The sequence below is a fragment of the Zosterops lateralis genome (genome assembly GCF_965231275.1).
Source record: "Zosterops lateralis genome assembly, chromosome: 30".
NCBI classification, from domain to species: domain Eukaryota; kingdom Metazoa; phylum Chordata; class Aves; order Passeriformes; family Zosteropidae; genus Zosterops; species Zosterops lateralis.
The window spans coordinates 5,779,965-5,807,319 of NC_139790.1; the positions used below are offsets into that span (position 1 = coordinate 5,779,965).

The window sequence follows — 27,355 nt, forward strand, 5'->3', positions numbered from 1 at the left end:
GTGCAAGGGAATAACCCCCTTCCCAGCTGGGTCCCCCTTCCCAGGGGCCAGGATCAGGGATTTGGGATGGGGTGGGCACAGGTGCCTATCCTAAGGGGTTGCTGCGGGGGAGAAGGGAGCACAGGACCCGAAACACACAACACTGACCCCAGAAGTGGGTGGTGGTTGTTTTTCTCTCATTTATTGTCACTGACTAGGAGCAGCAGTGGTGGCCAAGGGGAGCTGAGCAGTACAACACCACACTTAGGAAAACGGTATGAAAAGTACAAAAATAAGGAAGCCTATATATAATATCATTGCAGTCAATTGCTAAAAATAAATATTGTAAACACGAAAGAACAATATCAGGTGAATCTACAGCACTCATTTCTGCCAGCAGCCACACAATCTTTGGCTTTATGACTCCCCTGCCCACGCAGAGCCAGCACCCACATCAAGATGCATTTTCTTTGCTTCAGGCCAGAAAGATTGCAGACTGGTCAGGGATGTCACAAGGGAAAGAATTTTCCTCTCTCCAAATTGCCTTGAGAACAGGAATTGCCTCTTTTTTGCCTTCAGTGCCCATTTTTCTACCAGAGCAAGCGAATGATCTACCCAAAGCAGGCATTTTCCTTATCTGGAGGGGAGAGGACTGGGGCAAGGGCTCCCCACATTCCAGGATTTTGTTACCTTGTACCTCACAACCCCTGCATGGTGCATTTTGCCACTATTTTACATCTCTGCCCTCCCATGCACTTGGACCTTTCACCCCCTTATCTCTCTGACAGCCAGATGGGTTTGGATTGCCTGATAAGGGAGAGCAGGCACTGAGTTATCACAGGTCAAACTGCACCCAAGCTGCTGCCAGGCCAGAGATCTGTGCCCCACTGATACCCTTGTACCACTCAGGCCACTGAGCATGAGCTTCTCCCTCCCAGCCTTGGACTCCAGGAAGGGAAGAGGTAAATTCTGCTTGCAAGGCTCAGTAATTTGCTGATTGTGTATATATCTATATATATATTAAAAACCCAATAAAATCCTGTCCAAAGTACCAACAAGGAGAGATTTGTCAGGGAAGGAAGGGCAGAGACTCTGTTCCCTGTTGCCTGTGTGGCTGGAGAACATCCCAGCACGCCAGGAGCACAAAGAAAATGCATCCAGATGGGAACAACCAAGAAAACAAAACCATCCTAAATCCACAAAGCAGCACTTCTTGCTGCAGGGAAGATGCAGACTGGGCGAATTAGGCTGAGCGGTCTGTCTGTCTGTCCCTACAGATAATCATTTGATCTTCCCTTCATATCAATAATTGGGATTTAATCTTCCCTTCTTAATTTTAAACACATTCACAGAACATCCCATGGCGACGTTTTGGCATGAGGTTCTGGTCTCAGCCGTCACAGTCAGAATGGACATTCAGCACCTCCAGTGCTCATCCCCCTGGGGACCCTAGGGAGCACAAACTCCTCCAAGTGTTCCCCAAGCCCCTCACTCCAGCCCCAAAAAGGGCGGATCTGCACCCACAGGTAACACGGGTGTATTGTAATGTTTCAAATACTGCTTTTAACTGGGAGCATTCCAGACCCTGTTTGATTCTGAGTCTAAGCAAAAGCTTTCCAGCATTATGGGAGCCTTGGATACCCAGGTGGGTATCACTGACCAAACCCAGCCAAAAATCCACCACCACCCTGCAAGCTCAAGGGTGATCCTTCCTCACCCCTGTGGAGCTACAGCCTCTCCTTCACCCCAGACAGGTGAGGGGGCTGTGGTGACCCTGCTCTAGGCCAGGCATCTCAGCTCCCCAGTTTCCCTCTCACCCTGTCAATCCCCTGCTCCAACAGAGCCTGAATCAAAAGCAGGGCTGCTCAGATCCCAGTCCTTCCCATTCTGCTCCCAAAACTACTGTTGTATAAAATTTCCCTCACTAACTGATGAAAACACTATGGATTTCAGAAGAGGTACAGCTGGCTAAAAGTAAAAACAGCCACTAATGCAATTCTGCACAGTGCAGCAGCTAAAAAGATTTCTGTTTCGATTTTTCAGTAGGCAAAATGCTGGTTTTATGAGGAAAAAAAAATCACACAAAACTGCTTGGTACCAGATTAGAGGATTTCTGTATCATCCTTCAAAGATTTATTTAACAGCTTCTAAAACTCCCACTAAACTTGGTTTCGTACATAATTTCTATACACAGGTTTTATTTGTTATAGTTGTCTTGAGGCTTATAAAAAAATAAGCATTTAAAATGCCCAAGAGTAATTTTGCTTTAAAATTGTGCTACTGAACTTGACCCCCAACATAGAAGAGAGACTTTTGGTAATGAAGTTACCCCAAGCAGTATAAAAATATACATAAAAATAGACAAAAACTCTATCCTCCAATCTGAAGGGCTGTTTATGGGGATTATTAGTTATTATTTTTTTTGTACATCACTGGAATTTCATTAACTGCTGCTAAATATTTACAGGAAACTCTCCCCCACCCTCTGTCTGCATCTGCTCACTGAGGCAGAGACCTGCAGCTTTTAGTTCATGAAGTTTTCTTTTGGAACGAATGGATCCCTGCACTTATTTGGCCATGGCACACAAGTGATGCTGCGGGCACAGGAGTCCCTGGGGATGCTCCTAAGCAGCCCTGAGGATGCCACATGGGGATGGAGTGACACCAGCTGCTGTAACCTCACCAAGAAATGAGTTCAGCTTGGCCAGTACCAGCACTCAACCACGATCGTGACGTGAGGTCAAGAGTCCTGCGTGCAGGGCCCTGGGTTATGTCATCCACCCATGGATGTGACCTTCAGAGCACAGCTGGGGAGGGCAGGGGACAAAATAAAACCTCTCTCTCCTAAGATTAAACTGAGCCTGAACCTGACAGCATCACCACAGGGCCCCTCTGTTCCTCATGCTGTGTCCCTGGCTTTCTGCTTTCCCTTTTGTCCTGATGATAAAGTCAGAATGCCCAAACCTCTTGTACAACCGTCCTCAGGTGTTTGGGTCTCTTTCTCCAGTCTACCCCAATAAAATTTTAAATTAAAAAAAAATTACGCAAACAGAAGAAAAAAAGAAAATAATTACTCTGTACCGTTCTTCAACAACATGAAAAGGTGACGTTAAAACCAAGCGATACAACCCCCCCAAGACTATGTACATAAAAAGACATCAGATCTCTTAAAACATAAATACACAGTGTATAAATCCAGGTGCCACCTAAAGGCTGCAGCTGCACAACTATTTCACAGACACAAAGCAAACCAGACTCTCCACACCAGGGCAGACACATGGCCACGAGTTTGGGGCTTGGCAGGGGAGACACCAACCCATGACAGTGGCTCCTCATGCCTGCACATGCACTAGGGAAGGGGTGGTGGTGTCCTGGGGTGAAACACGACCCTATATATAAATGCCACATTCCTACACACTACTCAGGGTGTGGGTGAGAGGTCAGGAAATGAGATTAGACCCTGAGTCCCCAGTTATTTCCAGGCACATGCTCTGCCAGAGGCTGGCTGAGGGGCCCCTCCAGCCCGGCTCCAGCAGGTTCTCTAGTATTGCTCACCAAGGGAGATACGTGGTATCTCCAGTGCAGCCGCGGCCACGCCGGTGGAATTCTGCACCCTGTGCTTTAAGAGTTACCATGACTTTCATGGAAATAATACAGCCTTGAACAGGGTAAAAGACTAGTGGAGGTCTTTAGCCCAATCTTAGAGGTTTGCTTCTACATCACAGACAGCTACAACTCCGACATACATAAATAGGTACTGTTAAAGTGACAATGCAGTGTCTTAATTATCCGAGTGTTATCCCTACTGCTGTCAGGGGAGGGCCAGTGGTTTGGAGCGGTGGGAGGGGAGCTGGGGTGTGATGGAGGCTGCAGGTGGGACAGCTCCAGCTCCACCTGGAAATGCAGGGAGAAGCCAAAAGACACTGTGAGCTTTACTCAACAGGCGGTTTTATGGCATGCAAGGAAACTCCTACAACAACATTTTGTACAGAGCCCACGGCATCTCCAGTCCCACCATGGTGCCTCAGAGAACAAGTAAAGCTACGAGCCTGCTTAGAGGGGAGGGGATGCATGGGTGTGTGAGTGTATGCAGAGAGAGAGAGGGATTGGGTGAGGAAATGTCCTGTTTAGCTGAAACCAAGCTTTTGGGCAAACCTGCTTCCCTCTACCGCTGCCCAGCCTCACGGATGCGGCAGGCCACGGCCGTGATGAGTGCAGCACCTTTGCCACTGCCATCCTCCGACTGCAGGAAGGTCACTTCACACTTGGGGGACAACTGCTTCACTGTCTCGTGCAAGACATTGGAGAAGCTGCAGGGCAAGGGGAGGGAGAGGTTCTGAATTAACTGGCCATGGGGTAAAGGTGTCAAATGCCAACCCCCAGTCTGCCTTGCACAGGGCCTCAAAGAGCAATGCAGACCCTGAGGAGGAAGGGAAGGGAAGGGAAGGGAAGGGAAGGGAAGGGAAGGGAAGGGAAGGGAAGGGAAGGGAAGGGAAGGGAAGGGAAGGGAAGGGAAGGGAAGGGAAGGGAAGGGAAGGGAAGGGAAGGGAAGGGAAGGGAAGGGAAGGGAAGGGAAGGGAAGGGAAGGGAAGGGAAGGGAAGGGAAGGGAAGGGAAGAAGGGAGACAGAGCTGCCAGGGATGACACTATGATGCTTAGAAAGCCCAAGTCTCCACACTTCAGCCCAAGCCCACAGTTACAACACAACCGTGCCTTCACTCATGACTAAACCCAGCCCCTTCTCGAGTCCCACCAAGCCTCAGAAGCACTAATGAGCCTCAACAGCCCTGACCAGCCTCACCTGGGGGAAGTCTTCAGCATCTCCCTTTGCCCATAGGCTCCTGAGCCCTATTTAAGCTCAGCCCAGTGCTTTTGTCCCTGTCTGAGCTCCACTGTACAGCAGCAGCAGCCAGCCAGCTCTGCCATGGACAAGTTTTTGTGTGGCCATGAACCTTCATGACCCAGCACATTGCTGGTTAGAGCTGCCTTGCCCCCATGACTTGGAGCCCTGCCTGAACCTGATCACTACATCTGGGCCAGGTCCAGTTGCACTGGAGGAGCCACTCTGCAGTGTTACCTGTCTTGGTGCCTCTGTCCTTAAGGGAGCAGCTGACTCCTGCTGGGCCTCAAGTTTGGGTCAGTGAGCTCCTGGCAGCCTTGAGCCCCTCAAACACCTCAAATCCACTCCCATTATCCCCTGAACCTTCCCCCTGAGCTCCCTGACTGTCCCCGGGCAGCCCCAATGGAGCACAACCAGAGCCACTCACTGAGGGTGCAGCTTGTAGAGCGTCCCATCCACGCCAACGGTGATTTTGAGGAAGTCCAGGCCACGGTTCTCGCGGATCTTGTCCACCACAGCAGCCATACCGGCACCACAGAGCTGTGCCGCGCGCCGTGCCACCACCGTGCACACCTCCTTCACGATGATGCTGTCGTCACATGTGGACTCCAGGCCCAGGTGCTGCAGGATGGAGCGCACCTGGAGCAGGGCCAGGCAGTCGCTGGGAAGGACACAGGGGATGGACAGCGTTAGGAGATGGAGCAGCCAGGATGTATGGCTTCCCCTTCCTGATCTACATCCTGCAGAGCCCAGGGACTCATGGCTTGGGTGACAGTGCCTGGGGTGACCCTACAGCCCCCCTTCAGCTTCAGCCTTCAGACCTGGATATGGCCTGCTGTCACATCCTAATCAGGGAGGCTATTTGAGAACAAAGCCATGGAGTGTGACACCCCTGTTAACTCATGGCCCCTCTCTGCCCAGGGCAGAGGATAAAGAGCCACCTGTGCTGCTAGCCCCACATAGCCTCCTTGTCTCTCCACACTGGTGCTGCCAGAACTATGTGGGCTCTGCTGATTTATCTGTGTGGCACCATCCTGCATCACCCTGGCTCTAGACCAAACACGTGGAACTTCTCCCACCAGCCCTGGGAGCACTTCCCCCAAATTCCATCCCTGCTCTGACTGGCAGCTGGTGCTCACTCCCTGCTGGACCTTACCTCTCTATCTGGGACAGGAACTTGGTCTCAAAGATCCCTGTGGTCTTCAGCCTCTCTGAGATCCGTCCCCGGAAGAGCAGCCCTCTCTTGGTGAAGTCTATCAAGATGTTGCGGACAATTTCCCCCAGGTACATCCCACTGATCATCTTCTCATACCTGAGAAGGAGAGGATGAGGCTGGACATCAGGACAGGAAGGGACACTGGGACTGAATGGGGATTCCAGCTCTGCCAGATGCCTTCAGTACAATCCCTTCAGCAGGCCCGTGGGCAGGGGACAAAGGACACATCGGTGTCCTGCTCATCATCTCCCTGGATCCACCAAGGGGCTGGTGGGGCAGAACTGCTCCTGGACTCTCAGCCTCATTGGGGTCCCTTCCATCCCCCCAAAACCACCACCCACCTCTGCTTCCCAGGGTTGAGGGACAGCTCATCCACAGCCAGGTCGAACTCCGTCCGAATGTCATCCAGGCACCCGCTGTCCCCGAAGGCCCCCCACTCCATGTTGACACACATCCTTCCCTCGTCCCCTTCCACCAGCTCCACATTCCTCATCTCCTCCATGTAGCAGGCGTTGCAGCCCGTGCCTGCGGAGAGGAGCAGGATCAGAGCCCTGAGATACCTCTCACACCCCACAGGGCAGGTGTAGGACCACAGACCAGGAGCTTTGCAAAGAACTTTCAGTTCTCACCGACAATCAGACCAACTTCACAATACGGATCCTCGTACCCACAGGTCATCATGGTGCCAACTGTGTCATTGACCACTGCCACCACATCCAGGTCAAATTCCTGCAGAGGGATAGATTGCACAAGTTATTCCTGGAGGACTTGGAATTCCTGCTATGTCTGGTCCCATGGCTGGGAAAGGACCTGTCTGTCTGGTGACTGTGGCAGTCATAGAGTCACAGAATCATGGAATGGTCTGGGTTGGAAAGGTCCTTAAAGCCCATCCCATTCTGCCCCCTGCCATAGGCAGGGACAACTTCCACTAGCCCAGTCTGCTTCAAGTCCCATTCAACCTGGCCTGGGACACTTCCAGGGATGGGGCAGCCACAGCTGCTCTGGGCACCCTGTACTAGGGCCTCACCACCCTCACAGGGAGGAATTTTTTCCTACATAAAACCTAAATCTCTGCTCTTTTAGTTTAAAACTGTTCTTCCTTGTTCTCCATGACCATCCACCTCCACAGACATGGAGGCACCCACTGACTTCCCACAGCCTCACCTGTCTGCAGGTAGAGGTCAGACCTCAGACATTCTAGCTGCTGAGGGGCCGGGTCAGCCCTGCCAGGAGCAGCCCCTGGGCAGGAGCTCAGGGTGTTCTGTGCCAAGGAAATGAGATGGTGTCTCCTGAGCTTAGGACCAGACAAGTCTGCTCCAGCCCTGGCCAGGAGCCAGCCTGTAGCTCCAGGGTCTGAAAATTCAACCTCAAGTGATGAGTAAGGGCGGCTGTGAAAATTCCGACACTCATTACCCTGAGCTCAGCCCAGTAATTTGTTTTACGGGCCAATTAATGGCACTAAAGAGAGCCAGGATGTGGGAACAGCCACCGGCTTCTCCCAGCCCCATGGCTGCTCACCTCTCTCCTGTGAATGGCCTCCTTCAGCAGGCCCACCACGTCTTCTCCCTCGCAGCCCGTTGCCTTGAAACCTTTTGTCCACTTCAGAAGAATTCCCTATTGCAGAAAAAAACCCCCAGTGAGTGCCTCTCAATACCAGGTGGGAAGCACAGCCAGGTACCAGCCAGGAGGGGTGGGGTTACCTCATCCAGGTTGTTCTGCTGGCAAGGGAAGGAGAAGGTAAATCCGAGCGGAAGCGATACGCCCTTCATTCCCATGTATTCCAGGAAGTCAGCAATGCAGTGGACAATGTGGTCAAAGAGCTGGACAAGCAAAGCCAAAGGGAGAAGTTACCACCACAGCCAGAGGCTAGCTGGAAGCCAGCCTGGCCAGACTGTTGGGGATTTCGACCCATTCCCAGGCCAGTTGGAATGTTCAAATCACTTCCAGGACTTTAAATGGAACAGGACATGGCTCAGCTGCACAGTGGGAGGTGAGCAACCCCAAAAAGCTCCATTTCACCCTCTTCCCCACCCACAGTGTGGCCAAATCCCTGCATTATCTCCATCTTGCAGGGCCCAGGAAGGGTGGGGGCCAGCAGGAACATGACATGGGAATCCGGTCTCTCTGCAAGGGATCCCCACAGCCCTCTAGCCCAGTCTACTGGAGATACTCCCAGTCCCCAAGTACTGCCTGTAGTGATTCGTAAAACTCTTTCCAAATGCATCTCCGGAGACGTCTCACTGCTTGTGTTGTGGTTTCCTATCTGGGAAATGGGGATGATGCTTATCTGCCCTTGTGGAGTGTGTGGGATTCAAGGAGGTTCAGTCTGTCTGGGAATAACACCATTCCTAACCTAAAAACCAGCCTCCAGCTTCCCAAACTTCAGAGCCTTGGGCAGAACTCACCGCTCTAAGGGCAAGAGAGCACCAGCCCTCCCCCCACTTTCTGGTTTTGCTCCCTGGAAAGGAAAAACCAGCTCCATGGTCAGCACTGCTCCAGCCACCCCAGGGAAGATGCCCCTCTCCTCTCTCCATTTGCCCATCCTGACCTCCTCTCCCGTCCCTTGCATGATGTCCATGGGGATGGAGTAGATCTTGTTGTGCATCTCCACCCCGCGCCGCATCCCATTCCTGACGCGCACCAGCAGCACACGGAAGTTGGTTCCTCCCAGGTCCAGGGCCAGGAAATCTCCCTTTTCTGCAACCCAAGAGAGGATCATCAGGAGAGATCCCAGCACAGGGCATCCAGAATGTGGCACAGAGCAGACACGAATCTGCTCTCTTCCAGGGAGAGGGATGGAAATGGAGACATGGCTAGGGATGGAGACTGGGGATGCAGGTAGAACCGAGGGTGCAGGTAGGAAGAGGATGGAGAGGTTTGCTCCAGACTTGGGGTGATGATGAGGCTTCAAATCATAAACCTGATTTGGAAGGGACTCACAAGGATAACTTAAGTCCAGCTTCTGGCCCTGCACAGGATCTGCACAAGCTTCAAGCCAAGGTCAGGCACTTGCCCAAGCCACAGGAAGAACCAGGAGCACAACCCAGGATGAGGGTGGAGAGAATTCTGTGGCAGGATTTGTGGCCATGCAGAGCCAGGTTTTGTGTTAAATCAGGTGCAGAACATCCCAGAGGATCAGTCCTCTGCCCAGTATCAAACTGGAGGCTTGTCCCACTCCCATCACAAAGAGGAACTAGCCATAGCAAAGGATCCAGCCACTCCCAAGGATGGAAGACATCCATGGGCTCACACACAGAGGTTTTACACAGGACACATCACCTGTTCCATCAGGAGTGGAGCACACATAGGTGGGCAGCATTTTCACTGTCGCCTCCGCGTGCGTCTCCTTGCCCAGCCCTTTCTCCATCTCTTTCCTCATCCTTTCCTTCACCTCCAGCAGCTGCTCGTGGCTCAGCTTGAGGGGCTCCAGGATCTTCTGCCGGGCCTTGTGCTGTGCAGCCAGCCTGTAGGCTACCGCTGTCACCATGGCCGCCCCTTTGCCGCTCCCGTCCTCCGAGCGGATGAACCGGATCTCACAGTCCGGCAGCAGCTTCCGCACGGTCTTGTGGAGGCGACGGGCAAAGCTGTGGAGGAGGAGGAAAGGAGACCTGAGTGTGACCCTCTGGGGGCCCCCTGGAATCCAAACAAGGTGCCTGAGGGGATATTTGGAGGCGCTTCTCTTGTGCCAAGCAGCAGATCCCTCTCTGTGTCCCTGTCTGCAGCACCCCCAGATCCCTGCGCCTGTCCCCACCACTCCGGACTCACTGCGGATGTTTCTTGTAGACGGAGCCATCCACACCCACGGTGGAGCGCAACCGCTCCACGCCCTTGTTGTCCTTGATGCGGCGCAGCACTGCAGCCAGCGTAGCCCCACACAGGCTGGCCGAGCGTGTGGACACGATCTGGCAGATGCGCAGCGTGGCCAGGCAGTCCTCATGTGATGGCTCCAGGCCCAGCTTGCTCAGAATCTCATGGGCTTTCTGCAGCCCTTCCTTCTCCCTGGAAGGACAAAAAGGGGTTCATGCTTGGGAATCCAACTTTTGCTGTGTGATGGTCCAGGTTTGCTCAGTGATGGTCCAACCACAGATGTCAGAAGATGGGCTGGGACCCAGGAAACCCCCTGGATCCTACTTACTTCTCAATGGCAGAGACAAATCTGGTCTCAAAGTGGCCAGTGGTGAGCAGATCCGGTGTGAGCCTTCCCCCAAACAACAACCCTTCTTTAGCCATCTTCACCAGGATGAGCCTGACCAGCTCCCCCATGTACATCCCGCTGATCATCTTCTCAAACCTGCCCGTGGGGAGGCATGAGATAGAATCAGGGAATGGAATTTGGGCTGGAAAAGCTTTCTAAGTTTATCAAGTCCTGCCGTTCCCCAGCACTGCCAAGGCCACCACTCACCCATGTCCTCAAGTGCCACATCCATAGAGCTGTTAAATCCCCCCAGAGATGGTGATACCACCCCAGTCCTGAGCAGCCTATACCTCACCTGACCACCCTTCCAGAGCAGAAATCTTCCCTAATATCCAACCTAAACCTCTCCTATCTCACCATAAGCTCCCTCTGAGTGTCCTTTTCTCCTGGCTAAACGATGTGTGTATTTGGCTGTGTGTGCCACGAGGTGGCCACAGGCTGACCTGAAAACCTCTTGGCAACCTCCATCCCAAACAGAATCTAGGTAATCTCCTCCCAGAGCAGTTTATCCCATCACTGAGAATATGAAGGCATGTGGACATTCTGTAAAGAGAACCTGTGGCCACCTGAAGGGGCTCAGTCAGTCTGTAGGGAACCCCAGATCATCCTGATGCCACAGCAGCCCTGTGGAGAATGGGAGATCTGTAGGATTGGGATGTGGGCATTAGGTGAGAGTGTCTGCCTGGGCTGGTGGGTAACTTTGCTGGCCAGGAAGGGAACAGGAATCAGCACATTCACATGAAGGGCTCATGAGGGCAGCAGGTAGGGTGGACAGCCCTGGTTGGGGACACAGTCCCAGGCTGGGACACAGCTCTAGTTTGGGACACAGCCCTGGATTGGGACACAGCCTCTCTCTGCACTGGTGGCAGAGGACGCAATGATCCAGTTAGCTGGGATGACCTCCCCAGTCCCAGTAACACCAGTGCTATGGGAGGATGGACAATACTGAGCAAACCACGAGCCTGAGCCCAAGCCAAGAATCTGCTCACAATTGTTTGCCAGGGTTGAGCGAGCCCATGTCGATCTCACGGTCGAACTCGGTGCGGATGTCGTTGAGCACACCATCATCACCAAAGGCCCCCCACTCCATGTTGATGCACATCCGACCTTCATCCCCTTCCACCAGGTCAATGTGCCTCATCTCCTCCATGTAGCAGGCATTGGTACCGGTACCTGGGCCAAGCATGGGGACAGGGTGAGCAAGGACATTGCCTTTCCTTCATTCCCATTACTCTTCATTCCCATTATTCCCAATTTCCCTTTGGCCACAGCCCAACTCACCAAGGAAAGTGAAGAACTAAGCATACAAGCACTGGACAATGCTCTTTTCCAACACTGGTATCCCCCTCTTTTTTTTCCCAAGGACCCCAAGGCCTGCAAGAAGCAGGATCTCCCTCTGGCTTTCCTGGAGGGATGGACCCCAGCTCCTCCCCCTTGCTGCAGCTCACCAACGATGAGGCCAACTTCACAGTTGTGGTCATCATAGCCACAGGTCATCATGGTTCCCACAGTGTCATTCACCACAGCCACAATGTCAATGTCAAAGTCCTGAGATGGTGGAAATGAGAGACGGTGACCCAAAAGAGATAAAATAAACCAAAACATCTTCACAGAGCCAAGGTCTCCTGTACCAAGGACCTGTGTGCCCCCATCCCAGCCTCTTACCCCTCTTTTCTTGATGGACTTGCGAAGCAGAGACACCACATCCCTCCCCTCCACGCTGCTGCACTTGAATCCCTTCGTCCATGTCACAAGGATACTCTGCAGGGAAACAGCAAGAGGGAAGCTTGAAGGTGACACCTGGCTCCTGGCGCAAGAGACATGTGGCCCTGCAGGCAAGCCCCCCGTTATCAGCTCACCAGCTGCACTATCAGCCACAGCTTCCGTGTCAGATAAAGTTTATGGCCATGAAATAACATGTGAGCTGCTTGTTGCTCCCCTGGCAGGAGGAACATGGTTCCCATGACCAGGTTTGATTGAGCCCTGCAGCAAAACCTGTTCACAAGCCCAAGGAATGCTCCTTGACCTATCCCTGAGGGGTGGATGGCTTGCCGTGCCTATGGAATGCTCTCTGACCCAGCTCTGTGGGGTGAGAGGCTCACTGTAGCTATGGAATGGTCCTTGACACGTCACTGTGGGGTGGGGGGCTCGCTGTATCTATGGAATGATCCCTGAGCCATCCCTTGGGGTGTGGGGCTCACAGTCCCCCATGGCCAGAAACACCAGCTAGGGGCTGAGCTGAGCCCTGCGGAAAAGGACTCAATTACATTTGAAACCTCCAACCCTATGGCCACAGCCTCCTTAGGGAGGCAGACACCTGCCCTGCCTTAGAGCTGGGGAAACTGAGGTGCTGAGCAACGCAACCTGGGTGAGGTCACGGGGCACAGACGCTTCCTCCTGCAGCTTCTGTATTTTCCCATTCTTTACAACCCCATGTCTACAGGAGGAAAGCGTTAACCCTCCCTGGAGCCACTGGGGCACAAGCGCCGTTCCCCATCCCGCAGGAGAACGTGCCAGCATTGCTGCGCTCCATGGAGCCAGCCCGCTGCTCATCTCGTGGGTGAGATAAGGGCAAGGAGAGCGAGCTTTGCCCCCTCCGGCCCCGAGGGCAGCCAGCAAGCGCCAGATGGGTGGCAGCAGGGGACACATTCCTCACTGGGATTGAGGATGTTTGGTCTCCCGGCGAGGTCATGGCTCCCAGAACGCCAGCAGAGCTGACAGTGACAGTGACAGCCATCAGTGCCCGGGGCTGTCAGAGGGGGACAGGGGACTGCTCTCCCTGCGCCGGCTGCACGGGAGGATGTGATGCTCAGCAAGTCTGGGGTTGCGAGCGGCTGCAGCTCTGGTGCAGCCTGGGAAAAGCTGTTTTCCATGGAGGCATCTCACGGAAACATTGGCTCCCAAACCCCTGCAGTTCCTGGGACACATCCCAGCACCACACCCGGCTGGTACACACGTGACTCTGTCAAAGCTCACAGATGGGTGGGAGCTAAAAAATCCTCAAGATAAATTAGGGGAAATCCAAAAACCCAGGATGGGGAGGGGCTCTGGCACAGGTTGTCCAGAGCAGCTGTGCCTGCCCCTGGATCCCTGGAAGTGTCCAAGGCCAGACTGAACAGGGCTTGGAGCAACCTGGGATAATGGAAGGTGACCCTGCCCATGGCAGGGGAGGGGAACTCTGAATGGTCCTTAAGGTCCTTTTCAACCCAAATCACTCCAGGCTCCTATGAAAACCTGGCCAGCTGTGTTTAAACCAGGAGATCAAATACCACTTATTGTCATCAAACAGCTTTTAAAAAGGCAATCTGGCACATATCCTTAGCAAACATTAATTTTCTTTTAAACAGGGGGTTTATAGTGTGTTTGAAGAAGACGACAAGCAACAGGGTTATTGGGAAGTGATGCCAAGCTCTGCATTCCCTGAAAGAATGTTCCATCCTCTCTGTCCTTGACCCTGCAGCCACTGAGTCATTGTACTGACAAAAAATATTCATAAAAATAAAAGGACAGTGATGTTCCTAAGCTTCTCTCACCCAGAACTTGGGAAATGGCTTTACAGAAATGAGAGATGTGGCCCTTCTGGAAAGGTCATGGGACCCCAAATCAAATTAAAATCCTGAGCTTAAACTGGTGTGGAACCTACAGCGAGAATTCAGCCTGTCCCAGCTCCTCACCCACCTCGTCCAGCTTGGTCTGGTGGCATGGGAAGGAGAAGGTGAAGCCAAGGGGGAGTTTCTTGTCTTTGATTTGCAGCTTGTCTAGGAAGTTGGCCAAACACTCAGCAATGTGGTCAAAAAGCTGGAAAAAAAGGTAAAGAGTGAGACCTCACCTAGCTGCCCACTCTGAGGGGATGCTGTGTCTGCATCCCTGCCCATTCCCCACTCATCACGGTGCTGGCTGCCAGGAATTCACAAGACCCAGCAGAATCCCCTGGCCCGGGGTGATGGGATGCCCAGTCCTGCTCCAGCCCCACGACACACATGGGACTTCCCAGGACCCACCTGCACCCCACTGCCACGCATGAGCTCCTCGGGGATGGCGTAGATCTGGTTCTCCATCTCCACCTTCCGCAGCCCATTGTCTGACACCTTCACCCTCAGCACACGAAAGTTGGTGCCACCAAGGTCCAGTGCCAAAAAGTCCCCATCCTCTGTAGGATCAGGACAAGGACAACCTGTTAACTTGAAGGGTCTTCTGTCCACAGCACACCAGAGCCCTGAGGTGAGCAGACCCCTCCCAGGTACAAGGATAAGGTCATATTTTTTATTATATTTCATTCTTTTATTCATTATTAATTTCTTTTGGTATTTTACTGGAACAGTCACTGTATTCCCTGCCCCTCCTTTGCCCCCTGGCACCCCCACATCCAACGGAGGATCAATATTTTGACCATTATTGAGCCAGATCCAGATGCCCTGGAGAGGGTGTGGCAAGAGGATAAATCCCACCAGCCCCACCCAGAAAAGTCCATGCCCAAACCAACAGGGATCCCAGGGAAGATGAGTTCTAGCCTCAGGCCCCATCAGGAAGAAGGCAGCAGAGCCACTCCTGACCCTACTGACGCTTGTGGAAGCTCCTAAACCTCCATCCCAAGGGGTTAATCCCTGATGGCAGCTGTGGGAACACCGGAGCTTGGCTAAGTTTTTGATATACTCAAAACCCCCTCATGTTCAGGCTCAGCCTCCACAGCCCAGGCCAAGCTCCCTCCCTGCCCCAGGAATCCCACACACTCCTGGCATGTGGCTGATGGCAACACGGGAAGGTGGCAGCAGGAAACCAGGGAGGGAGAAGCTCCCGAAGAGCTTTGGGGCCTCATTGCTGCCTTCTCCAGGGAGAGCTGGGACACGGCTTCTCCAAGGGGGAGCCCCAAGGGCTGAGCCCAGAGTGTCCCCTCCTGTTTGTTTTCAAGGCAGCTCGCTAAACTCGGGAGCTGGGCAGCAGGAAAAGCGCCCAGCTGGCTGTTTTAGTGGGGAGAGGGCCGAGGAAAGCCCTCTATCAGCACTCTTGGAGTCCTGAATGCATCAAATGTGCTGTGCTGGCTCCCCCCCAGGCCGATCCCAGTGCCCAGGGGCCGCTTTGTGCGGCACAAAGGGGCCACAGTCGGAACAAAACCCGCGGGTCATTAGTATGCACATGCCAGCCAGCATCTCCAGTGACTCCAGCTGAAAAGGCAGCTCCCGTCCCAGCCCCTGGGGCTCCATCTGGCCGGGCAGCTTTCCTGGGCTGACCCTCCAAGGGCTCAGGGCGAGGGAATGGGGCATGGGACCGGCTGGGAGCTGGAGCAGCTCTATAGAGGTGGAAAAGGGCCATGGAAAGCAGCTGCTGTGCTCCAAGGAGATAAGGAATGAATGAGGGCTCCAAGGCCATGTGCGGCTTCAGTGGGATCAGAGCTGGGCATGGAGAATGGAGAGTGCATCTGGGGGGACCAGAAAATCACCTAAAGAGGGGGTCAGAGCATCACATCACTGAGGAGCACAGTGCCATCAGGGCACCAAGCTCCCGCTTTGCACTAGTCAGTTCCTGGTTATTTCTTTCTCCTCCTCCCCTTGACCCTTCACAGTGGTGAGTTTTAAACCAGTTTGGCAGCTCATTTCGTAGCCTGTCTGCCAGCCACAGGGCATGCCACGGTGGTTCTTCACATGGAAAACACACCGGAAAAACCCTGGGGAAGCTCCCGACTGCCCTGCTGTCCCTGGTGAGCCCAGCATGGGCACCACCCTCAGCCACAGCAGGGCAGAGCTGGAGGTGATGCCCGGCTGGGCAGCACTGGCACCATGTCCTGCCCCTCACACAGGTCACGCTGTGCTCGGCTTCCCTGGCCATCGGTACTGAGGCCGTTCTGCTCGTTAGCAGAGCATGGAGAACACCCCGGGGGGCTCATAAATATGCCAGGGATAAGGGCATTGGAGCCAAGAGGGTCACAGGTTGCTCAGCTCCTTGGAGGTAAAGAAGGGAACCCAGGAAAATCCCAAAAAAAGGGCTGAGGAGCCCAGATGGGCCCATCCTTGTCCTGCTCAGCCTTCACACACCAGGTGCTTTGGGCAAGCCACCCCGTGGCGTTCATGGCCCCAGAGCCATGTGGGACCAGCTCTGCTCTGCCCTCGCTACGGAGTCCCAGCAGGACCCAAACACCCCCCAAAACCCCCCTCCTCACCCTGCTCAGCACCACAGGAGGAACACAAGCAGTTTGGTGGCAGTTCCTGGGAATTCCTGGGTGGATCAACTTTGCAGGAGGAAAAAGGCAGCAAACTGTCCCTTTGAAAATTCCCAGCCATGCAAGGAACACGTGATGGGCTCCAGATCTGGGCACTGCCTCCCAATTTAGGCTCTCAGGTCCCATGATAAGATATCAGTGCTGGTGCTGAGTCCACAAGCCAAAGAGCGAGGGCAAACATAGATTCCAGTGGCTGTTTGCTCTTGGCAAAGGGTGAGAATTGAGTGCCTGGAAAACCTGCTGTGCTCCTGGGAACAGCAGCGTGTGTGGGATCAGGTCCCAGCACCTCAGAGGTTGGTCACCCCAGAGATCCCACCTCAAGACTTTCAACAGACTGCAATTCTATTGCCTAGGAATCCCCGGGCAAACTAGATTAATTAAAAATAAGAGGAAGAGGAAAAGCTGGGAGGCCAAGGCTCCAGGGAGATGCAAGAAAAGGTGGAGCTGCAGACCCTGACATTTACCAGCAGCCTCTCTCTCCTTCCAGCTAATTCATGGTATCATGGAATGTTGGGGTTGGAAGAGACTCTAAGGACCATTCAGTTCCACTCCCCTGCCCTTTCACTGGACCAGGCCCTATGGCCCATCCAACCTGGCCTTGAACACTTCCAGGGATGGGGCAGACAACTTCCTTGGGAAACCTTGCTGGGAATTTGGTAAATCCTCAGCCACAGGGCTCTGGGCATGAAATGACCATTTTTTTCAAGCCTTTCAAGTCTCTGCACCACATGAGCCGGTTTTCCTGCAGAGGCAGCCAGTTATTGACAGGAGCTGAGCCAACCAGCCAAGGGAAAGGTGTTGCTAAGAGCCATCCTTTGGATTTCCAGGGATTTGACCCCCAAGTCCTGCAGTATCCTCCTGAAAGCTCTAGGGTGGGCTTATCAGCTGCTGTGGCTTAACAGAGGATGCACCACAAGATCCTTGTGTCAACACCATTATGGAGGAGGAAACCTGGGGACCACAGAAAAACCTGGAAAAATCAGGAATGGAGCAGGGAGGAGGGTGTTGGTTGCAGGGAAAGCAGGGAAAGCCCTTGGGAGAGTCACTCAGGCTCCAAGGAGAAACTTATTTGAGATCTGTTTCCCTATAACCTCGCTGCCAGCACAGCATGGTGGCGTTCCAGTGCATGCCAGAGCCAAGCAAAGGAAGGAAAATTGACTTTACAAGAGTTTCTGTTTTCAAAGCAGAATTCCCCCCTCTTATCACACCACACTGGAATGGCAAAGCCACCAAGAGCCAGGAGCCAGGGCTGTGTTTTGGCTTAACCTGCAGATATAACCTTGTATTTCCATAAGCATCTCTCATCCCTTTGGATCCCAGGAGCTGCACATTAAACAGGATCTAATCCCAGAGCAGACATTGGAGCTGCAGGAGGAGGGGAGGGAGGACAGAGAAATTCTACAGGTGGATGGTTGGGAGTCCTATGGCACCAGCATCAGGTGAGAGCAGGGCTGGAGCAGAGAAATAACTTGTCCTTGGACTGGGAACAGCTCCTGGCATCTGGCACAGATGCCCAGCCCAGGTCAGACTTTGCCCAGGAGCTTTAAAAACAGAGAAGAAGGAAGGACGTAGCCCTAGATAGTGAGCTTCTCCCAAGGTGTTGCCACACCATCTGTGCAAAGGATCTGGCACCAAGCCCCCGACCTTCCAGCCCTCTCCCCAAAATCTGAGACACTGTTGCCACTCAGAGGCTGGATCCAGTTTGAGCTGGACAGGGAATCACAACTTTTAGTTCCCTGGGATTTGCTCAAAATTCTCACATTTTCCAGCCTCCTAGGCAGCTGCAGCACTGTGACTACCCCAGCATCCCTCTCATGTGACTTTTTCCATGCTGCTATTACTCTTTCCCCCCTCCCCCAGGTGAGAAATGCCAGCTGGGACACTGGACAAGCTGGATACAGGGAAGGGTGCCAAGGATCTGTCTTGTAAGGGCATGAGGAGGGATTGCTCCTTCTCCCAACAGAGGGTCAGGGTGCTGGAAATGCTGACACATGCTCCATCTGCACCCAGCACCTTTGGCTGCACCAGTTCTCATGCCCAGGGGCAGCTCCTGGCTATCCCTGTAATTAAAAATATTCTCCAACGTTTAAATAGATTGCAATCTTGATCCCAAGGCAGGCAGCCAGGTCCAGCTTTTTGGGTGTAAGTGCAGCCGAGGGGCCAAGGTCAGGGGATGTTTCAAGCATTAAAGAGGCTCATAAGAAGGTGGAGACAGACTTTTAGCTGGGGTGTAGTGAGAGGACAGGGGAATGGTTTTAAACTGAAAAAGCAGAGATTTAAGTTGGATATTATTAGTACCCTGGGATAGTGGAAGATGTCCCATGGCAGGGGGTGGCACTGGATGGGCTTTAAAGTCCCTTTCCATCCAAAGTATTCCATGATGTCTGTTCTCCCCAGCAATGCAGATGGCTGCACCATCCCCAGCCTCACTGAGACATTACCAGCAAACACCCAGCAGTACCCAGTGGTCCAAAGACCTTCTGTCACCACCTACAACTCCTGACAGGAGGAAGCAGCCAGGTGGGGGTCAGGTTCTGCTGCCAGGGAACAAGGAACACAACAAGAGGAAATGGCCTCAAGTTGTGCTAAGAGAGGTTTAGTTTGGATACTGGGGAAATTCCTTCACGGAAGGGGCTGTACAGCCCTGGCACAGTTGCCCAGGGCACTGCTGAAGTCCCTGTCCCTGGAGGGATTTAGCAGCTGTGTGGATGTGGCATGTGGGGATGTGGGTCAGTGGTGGCTTTGGCAGTGCTGGGGGAGTGGTTAGATTTGACCAATGTAGAGGCTTTTCCAGCCCAAAACATTCCATGATTCTGTGATTCCATGGTCCTGTCACTTTTGTCCTTGCCCCCAGGGAGCAGACAGCCAGCAGCCATGAGGGATTTGGGCTCTGTCCCTCTTTGTCCACCCCTCCTGCTGGTGGCCAGCAGCCTCTGCCATTGAGGTTTTGCACAGATTCCTGTATAGGTGCCAGCACCAGGGCAACCCCAACTCTGAATAAACTGCATCCAACACAACCAACCATCCCTGGGTCCCTTTCCAAGGCTGCTGCCAGCCCAGATGTGGAATTGGAGCAGCTTCAGCTGTTCAGAGCTCTGTCCCTCCTTCCCTTCAGCAGCCAGGACTGCTCCAAACATTTGGTGGATCCTGGGTTCACCTGAAGGCAAGGGGTGATGCTGCAGGGATGGAGACAAGCTCCTTCCCAAAACACAGGGGTGGGAAGAGGGAACAAGGAACTTTCCCATATGGATGCCAAAGGGAGCAGTTCTTTGGGCTGAGAGGAGGATGTGCCTGGCTGGAGCATGCCATGGGCAGCTCAGGGAGAGGCAGAAAGGCCACATTGTGAGGGCTGCAGAGCCCCTGCTCCTGCTGGGGCCCTGGTGGCACTCAGACAGAGCTGGCACTGCTGCCGCCTCACTGCTAATGAAATCTGATGAGCCGGACCCGTGACTGTCTCTGTCCTGCCAGCAAGGGCACGCGAGGGCGGCTTCTCTCTCTCCCTCCCACCTTCCCTCCTGCCAGCAGGAACTGGGAGCCCCTCCAGCCCCAGCACAGAGCAGGGAGCAAGGCCTGTCCCCACACTCAACCCAAGCAGGCCAGCAGTGAAGGTGGCCATAGGTGCCATCCCTGTTTTGGCAGTGCCAGGAGGACCGCTGTCCCCAGCCCTCCCTCTGCTCAGGAGCACCTCTGGTCTCACAGTACCTGTCCCATCTGGGGTGGACCTGACGAAGGTTGGCAGCATCTTCACGAGGGCGGTGGGGTTGGTATCTGCTCCCAGCCCCTTCTCCATCTCCTTCTCAAAACGTTGAGACACCTCCAGGAGGGTCTCATCAGAGAGCCGCATGTGGTACAGGTACTTGTCGATCTGAAAAGTGGAGAAAAGCCCAAAGTCAGGCAGAGGGCGGGGGACATGGGCACAGGCCCCACAACACACTCAGGACAGCATACAGCTCCTCCCAAGGCTGCTGGGGTTGATAAAAGGAGCAGGAGCAGGTTCTGACCCATCCCAAAGGGCAGGACATGGCAGCATTGCTGGAATTGCTCATCCCAGGCATCACACATCACTGCTCCTGCAACTCTCTCCAAGGTGCTCACCAAATGCCACCCTGCATCCCCTCCCCAGACTCTGCCAGCTTGGGAATGCCAAACCACAAGTTGCTCCTGATGCTCCAAAGCATCTTCCCGCTCAGTCACCTACAGACACCCAAACAGGTTGCTACAGAAGCAGGAATTCAAATTCTAGAGTGAGTCAGGAGGTCAGCAGTGGAGGTTTTCCAGGTGCAAAGCCCTTCCCATTCCATGACATCAGTATACCTTGACCCCCAGGGCCTCTTCCTACACCAAGGATGCTCAGCAGGAATCCACTGCCCTGTCATTTCTCCACTGCTGAGATCACCCCAAGAGCCAGGAGCTACTAACACCATACTGAAGCAAACCACCCTGAAGTGACAGAAGTGGGAGCAGCTGTAACACAAGTGAGTGCTGGAATGACACAAGTATGTGCCATAGCCAGAGAGGGAAGAAATCCACTCCACTCCCCTATTCCTGGAAATTGTTATACACTTGAGCTGACAATATGGAGAAGCCCTAGTACAAATGGCATCAAAACATCTTGTCTTGCCTGGAAAAGGCATGGAAAAGCTCTTCCCCAGCCATCCATCAGCACCATGAGTGCCTGTGCAGCCTGGCCGGAGCAGGGAGCAGGAGAGGCAGACACTGCCCGCTCTCAAACGATGCCCAGCTTCAATTAGCTTCACTTAGAATTAATTAAAGGGCAGCTGCAAGCCCTGAGAAGTCAAGAGGAAAACTCCACCCCATGCGCTCACCTGTCTGCAAGCACGTAACACCGGGTGACCGGAACCTGGGCTTGGACTGTGCTTTATGGGGCTGTGTTGGAGGAAATGGGCATTTTGTGGGCAAGTAATTACACCAGGCCCAGTGTGACCTTGCTCACAGATGGGCCATCTGACCCTGGGCTGGACACAACAGCCTTGCTGCAGTTTTGGCTGCATGTATTTCAGGCTCAGGGCGCTCCAGCACATCCTTCTTCCCCCACCCTGAGTTCTGCTGGAAATTTGGGAGCTAAGATCCCTTTGGTGACGTCAGAGGATGGAGGAAAGCCTGGCCCAGCACATCCCAAGAGTGATGCTGCATCCTCTCCAGAGCAGCATCCTCTGGGTAAAACCTCCTCCCCTTTTCTCCTGGCGCTTTCAGCTCCTTCCCAAAATCAGGAGCTGGAAGACCAGGTAGACACAAGGAAAAGGCCAAGGAGAAGGAAACCTGGAGATTTCCTGATACCAGTTGTTTATCAGCCTCTCCTTATCCAGCTCAGCAGCAGGAAGTCAAACACTCTCCTCCCTCCCCTCCTGTTTGCTTTCACCTGCTGAAAATTCCCTTCCATGTGTTGAGGCTCTGGTTACTGGCACCAGTAACCTCCAGTTAAGAGGTGGCTCTGGGGGCTGGAGCTCACCTCCATGCCAGGCCCAAGGTAGGAAACCTCCCCTTGAACTGTGCCGAGGGTTATCCCGAGGGTTATTAGTCGATGCCATCAACCCAGAGCAGACAGTCCTCATCCCAGAGAAGCTGGGTGCTTTGGGAGCTCCTCAGCAGTGAAGACTCCTCAGCCCAAAAATCCCAGCACAGGGAAACTCCCCAGAGGCTTCACCCCCTTCCCCCAGGACAGGCCCCACTCGGCACATCCCCCATGTCCTCTAGGCTGCAGCATACCAAGAATAACCTCAGCCTGAGGAACAGGGTGACCTCCCTCTAATCTCCAAAGCCCTTAAAATCTGGATCATCTTCTCCCAACGTGGATATCACCCCACTTGGCAGATAAAGCAGGTCAGGGCATACAGCAGGACAGCTCCTTCCCCACTGAAACCACTTCTGGCTGTGCCTGACCCCCACTAAGGAAGAGCCATGGACACTGCCCTTCCCAAAACTTTCCAGCCCTGTGACCCAGTTGGTTACTCCAAGCACCCCTCGAATTGTTACAAAGATGGGATAAAATGGGGAATTCAGCCTGCAGTGCCAGAGTCTGAACACCTTTCAAGACAAAACATATTCTCAGCTGCTTAACATTTTTTAAGAGCATAGAATAGTTTAGGTCAGATTGCCAATTCCAAACAAATAAAGTCACTAGGTTAGGATCCTGAAGGGGGCAATTGAATTTCTGGAAAGCTTCCAGCCTAAATAATGGTGTTTCCTTGAGGAAATCTAAACAAACTGAAGGAAGAAGGAAGGGATGGAAGCTGGGAAGCGCTGGGCATGCCCCAGCCCAGGACACTGTGTTAAAGCTCCAGATCACGGAGTAGCTGTGGGTGTAATGAGCTCAATGCCACGTTTTTGAACCAAACCCCAGCAAATCTCCATCTCTTGGCTCAAGGCTGTCTCCAAGGCTCAGCTCATTTCCATGCCGGATGCTGGAGAGGTGCCCAGGGTCGCCTGTCCCGGCTGCACAGCCACCACTGGGAAAGGTCTGCCTGCCCCGCAACTGAGGAAACCTCAACTTGCCCAATTTCTGCTGCTGTGTGATCTGAGCTGAGCCAAGCCAAGATGAACTGCACTGAGCTTAAAGCAACTCAAAAAACAGCTTTAGATTTCCAAACTCATAGCTCCAGTACCAGTACTGCAGCTGGACACCATTCTACTCTTCAAGACTCCTCTTAAAAAGCCTGGACCCCAAGTGCTGTGGACAATATTAATTAACTAATGCTGTGGAAATATTAATTAACTAATCTTTAAATAACTCAATTCCAAGTCAATGCCATTCTCCATGGAAAAGAGTGGAGCTGTTCAGCCTGGAGAAGAGAAGCCTAAAGGGGGTCCAGGAGAGCTAGAGAGGGAATTTGGACAAGGGCCTGGAGGGACAGGAGACAGAGAATGGCTTCCCAGTGCCAGAGGGCAGGGTTAGATGGGATATTGGGAAGGAATTCTTCCCTGGGAGGGTGGAGAGGCCCTGCTACAGGGTGCCCAGAGCAGCTGTGGCTGCCTCTGGATCCCTGGCAGTGCCCAAGGCCAGGTTGGATGGGGCTTGGAGCAGCCTGGGACAGTGGAAGGTGTCCCTGCCCATGGCAGGGGTGGCACTGGATAGGCTTTAAGCTCCCTTCCAACCCAAACCATTCCAGGATTCTGTAAATTCCTTGGCTCATACACTGCCCTTGCAGGGATGCTGGGGACTGTCTTCCCATCTCTCGGGAACACGGGGCAAGGCTGCTGAGGGTGACAATGCTTCTGGCACCGTGCCACCACTTCCTGCCCAGCAGGAAGAGGAAGGGCCCAGGGAGCTTTGTTCCTGTGCAATAAGGTCCCAGATACATCTTTCCCATTAATAACCCCAGGTTCCGAGAGAGGGAAGCTGTTTGCCTTTTGTTTTCGTTTTGCTCTGAAATACTTTTCCAGAGCCATGTGGCTGCCAGGAACTGGAGCAGGAGCACGTTTCTGATCCCTCAGCATCTCCCCCCTCTATTTTTCAGCTGGATGTGACTAATTCCAGCAGCTTCTTGAGCAAAAGCAGAACACTGGGAGAGGGTGGCTTTCTGGGATAGATTCTTTACCTTTTGGGAAAAAAAGGTAAACATTTGTTGACTGATGACAGAGCACTGTTCACATTTGGGGAAGGCTGGAACACCCCAAAAACCACAGCATGTGCTATCACGCCTCTCTCCAGGGAAATTTTTGCTGGGAATTATATTTTCTTTAAATTACTTCCCTCCCTATCCCAGTTTTTAACTTCAAGCATGCTGTTTTGTAAGGATCCCTGAACTTTTAGGGAATGCTGGCTCTCTTCCTGCTTCTCTGGGAGGGGGACACTGTGTAAGCACCAGCCATGCTCCTACCCCACCCAAATCTGTGGTGGGATGTGAGGAATTTAGGGAAAGTGAGCCAGAGGGAGCAGCAGAGGCTACAGGGTGAAGGTTTTATTTCCTGTCTCAAGCACGGGGAAGGTTTTATTCCCTGTCTCAAGGCAGAGCCTGTTCCATGTCCTCAGTCCCTTGCACTGCCCCATGCCTGTCCCTGTTTCCCACCCCAGGTGACTCAGAGCAGGGAACCGGCTTGTCCCCTTCTCTAACCTCCCGTGGGTGACACAGGGGTGATGCTGGGCTGCACCCACCCTCCCCAGCCCCGGCCCTGGTGGCACCCACGTCCTTCAGCTCTTTCACACCGATTCCAAGCCCACGTGCCCTCCCTGCCACGGCCAAGCCTCAGATGACACATGCCCAGAGTCATCCTGAACCCGGGTGAGTCAGATGTTTCCTGCTCGGCCGGTTCCTCCCCATCCTCACCCCCGGGACAGCAGCTGGATCCATGCTGGAGGTGGAGCCAGGCACCCACGGTGAGGAAGTGACACCACGGAGCATCCACTGACCCATCCTCAGGTGACCCCGCTGCCCCACAGCCCCACTAAAACCCATTTCAGCCAGGAAAATGCTCTGCCTTCCAGTTCTGGAACTGAAGACATCCAACTGCTCCTGTCCCTGCCACTCATTGTCTTTCTCCCCATGTTAAACCCAGGGGGTCTTTGGGGCAGAGATCCCAAAGAGGCTCAGATGCTGGATGGCAAAGCCTCACTGGTCCCAAGAATCCCCTCCTTGGATGGTGGGAACATCCTTCTGTGGAGGGGAAACTGAGGCTGTGTAGCTCTGATGAGGTGGAGAGGAGCAAGGAGACAGGATGGCTTCCCAAAGGCCCCAAACGTAGGAAACGCTGTCCTGACATTGACCTTGGCTCCTGCAATTGACCTCAGCAGCCTCAAGGAAAGCTGTTAAGTTGTTTTTCCAGAAATTTGCCATAGGTGCCCCTTCCATATCCACAGAGGCAGCCAAGGAGGAATCAGCTGGGTAAAACTAGTCCCTCGGAAAAAAAAAAAGTTAGGAAAACCTGCCCCTGCTTGGAAATGGCCACAAATGCAGGAAAATCACTTCCATCCCCAGTTTTTCCCTTTTGAAGGAAGGATGGGGAAGAAAAGACACTCAGGCCCCACTCCCATGGCATGACAAGGCTGAGGGACCAGGAAGCCCAGGGTGAGCTGGCACATCCCAAGGGAACACAGGGCATCAGCGGCAAACTTTCAAGCCAGGATCTCAAAGGACACTGCTGAGATTAATTAAAGTTTGCACAATCCCTTCAGGGTTAGATAAGTCTGGACAACCCATTTTCCAGGCAGGAAAAGAGCAGGAGTTGGGGAGGAAGGTAATATGCCCCCAGACAAGTGGCAGAGCAGGTAAATCTGCTCCATGACAAGAATGAGAAGAAAAATCCCATTTTTGAGGCTATTTTCAAGGCCTTGAGGTGGACACAAACCACAACATTTGGAAAAGGCACTTTTTTACCCCAGCTGAGCTCCTTTTCTCCATGATCCAAAGGGAAAACACATGCCAGGCTACACCTGCAATTTTTTTTTCCCAAATAAAGTCTCAAATACAGGGTTTGATAAGAAGACCCTGTTGTGGTTCTGGTTTGTGGTTCAGACCCAACCAAACAAATCATAGCTTTCCAAGATTTTCATCCCCTAAACTTCCCTGTGCTGGGGACTCCCTGGCTTTTCCTTTTGCCTGGGGAGATTTATAAACCAGGAATAACTTTGACACCCATGGTGGAAGCAGCCAAGTCAGACAGCTGGCTTCTCCCCCCGCCTCCCAGAGCCCAAGCTGAGCTCTGTGCTCTCTCCCAGCTTTGCTTCACTGGAAGGATTCACAGGAATTTGTCTAAAAATATCCCAGAGAAATCCAGTTGAGGAGTGGCCAGGAGGGCAGGGCCATCTCCCACAGCACCCCGAGCTCTGGCCAGCAGCGCCTGGATTTTTTTTTCTCCCTCACATCGCAACAACCTTTTTTTATTTGGGTTTTGGAGCTGGGAGGGAAAAGAAGTCAGTTCCTGAGGCTTCACACACACTCTTCTCCCAGTGGGTAAGAAAGGTGAATTCCTCCATCCAAGCTTTCCCTTTGCATTATTCCAAGCTCCCGATAAGGAAGGCATGAGCAGCCCAGGAGCCCAGGGCCGGGCTGTGCCGCTGGCCTATTTCTGCCAGGGTTACACAACCCCTTCCCGTGGATTTGGCTGTTGCACAACCCCAGGGCCACAACTGAGCAGAGGGAGAAGCCGAGCCCGTATTTCCTTACGGATCGCTTTGCCTTGGGAAGTTTTCCCTGCATTTTGTTTAGGTTGGGGTTAAGTTTTTTTGGGGGTGGTTTTTTTTGTTTTGTTTTGTTGGTTTTTTGTGGTTGTTTTGTTTTCTTTTTTGGGTTTTTTGAGTTTTTTTGGTTTGGTTTTTTTAACGTTCTGCCTCAATTTCCTTCCTGTTTAACACTGGTGAGGGGCCAACGTGGCAAGTTTCACTTCCTTGGTGGCATCTCCAGAGTTATCCCAGGTCTCTCTAAGCATTTTCCTCTTTTTTTATGACGATATTTGCAAATCCCGACCATCTCACACTCAAATCAGCAAATCCTGACCACTTCCCAGAGTCAGAAATCACAGATTAAATCATCTCTGCCCTATTCCCAGATGCCAGCGGAGCACTGCAGGAGGAGCCTAAGCCTCTGCACTCTCCCCCATCCAGCATTTTTTCTCCAGGAATAATTTATTAAGCCCAGCCTAAGCGCTGTCCTGGGCAGACAAAGGCCGGCTGCTCCCGCAGCCCTGCGAGAGCAGGAACACTCGAGCTTTTCTAGTGCCTGAACTTAGGAACGAGGGGTGACCAACACTTCGTGCATCCCAACGGGACAATGCTGGTTGGGGTTGCAGTCTGGGAACAGGCTCGGGGAATTCTGGACCTCGAAATTAAGGATTCAGAACCCCAAAATTAAGGGAACGGGAGACAGGAAGGTGTTTTCCTTTCCTGCCAGTGCAGGGATGGGGGGGACACGCGCGGCTTGGGGTGGGGGGGTCACCGCGTGGGGAAGGGGATCCGAGA

The 27,355-nt window shown here is 53.2% G+C and overlaps 1 protein-coding gene across 1 annotated transcript in view; it reads right to left on the bottom strand.

The window, feature by feature from the left end:
* Positions 1–165: 165 nt before the first annotated feature.
* The window catches only part of LOC310920488 (hexokinase-2), a 27,922-nt gene continuing 732 nt past the window's right edge, over positions 166–27,355 (bottom strand). The window contains exons 2-18 of the mRNA XM_083880484.1: positions 20,146–20,308; positions 14,231–14,379; positions 13,908–14,027; positions 11,895–11,990; positions 11,678–11,777; positions 11,219–11,402; positions 10,170–10,325; positions 9,800–10,033; positions 9,314–9,618; positions 8,583–8,731; positions 7,735–7,854; positions 7,553–7,648; positions 6,664–6,763; positions 6,376–6,559; positions 5,975–6,130; positions 5,246–5,479; positions 166–4,289 (exon numbers count right to left, since the gene is read on the bottom strand). Coding sequence (XP_083736610.1) covers positions 4,145–4,289; positions 5,246–5,479; positions 5,975–6,130; positions 6,376–6,559; positions 6,664–6,763; positions 7,553–7,648; positions 7,735–7,854; positions 8,583–8,731; positions 9,314–9,618; positions 9,800–10,033; positions 10,170–10,325; positions 11,219–11,402; positions 11,678–11,777; positions 11,895–11,990; positions 13,908–14,027; positions 14,231–14,379; positions 20,146–20,308 — 2,691 coding nt within the window. The 3' untranslated portion in view covers positions 166–4,144. The remainder of the gene's footprint in view (positions 4,290–5,245; positions 5,480–5,974; positions 6,131–6,375; positions 6,560–6,663; positions 6,764–7,552; positions 7,649–7,734; positions 7,855–8,582; positions 8,732–9,313; positions 9,619–9,799; positions 10,034–10,169; positions 10,326–11,218; positions 11,403–11,677; positions 11,778–11,894; positions 11,991–13,907; positions 14,028–14,230; positions 14,380–20,145; positions 20,309–27,355) is intronic.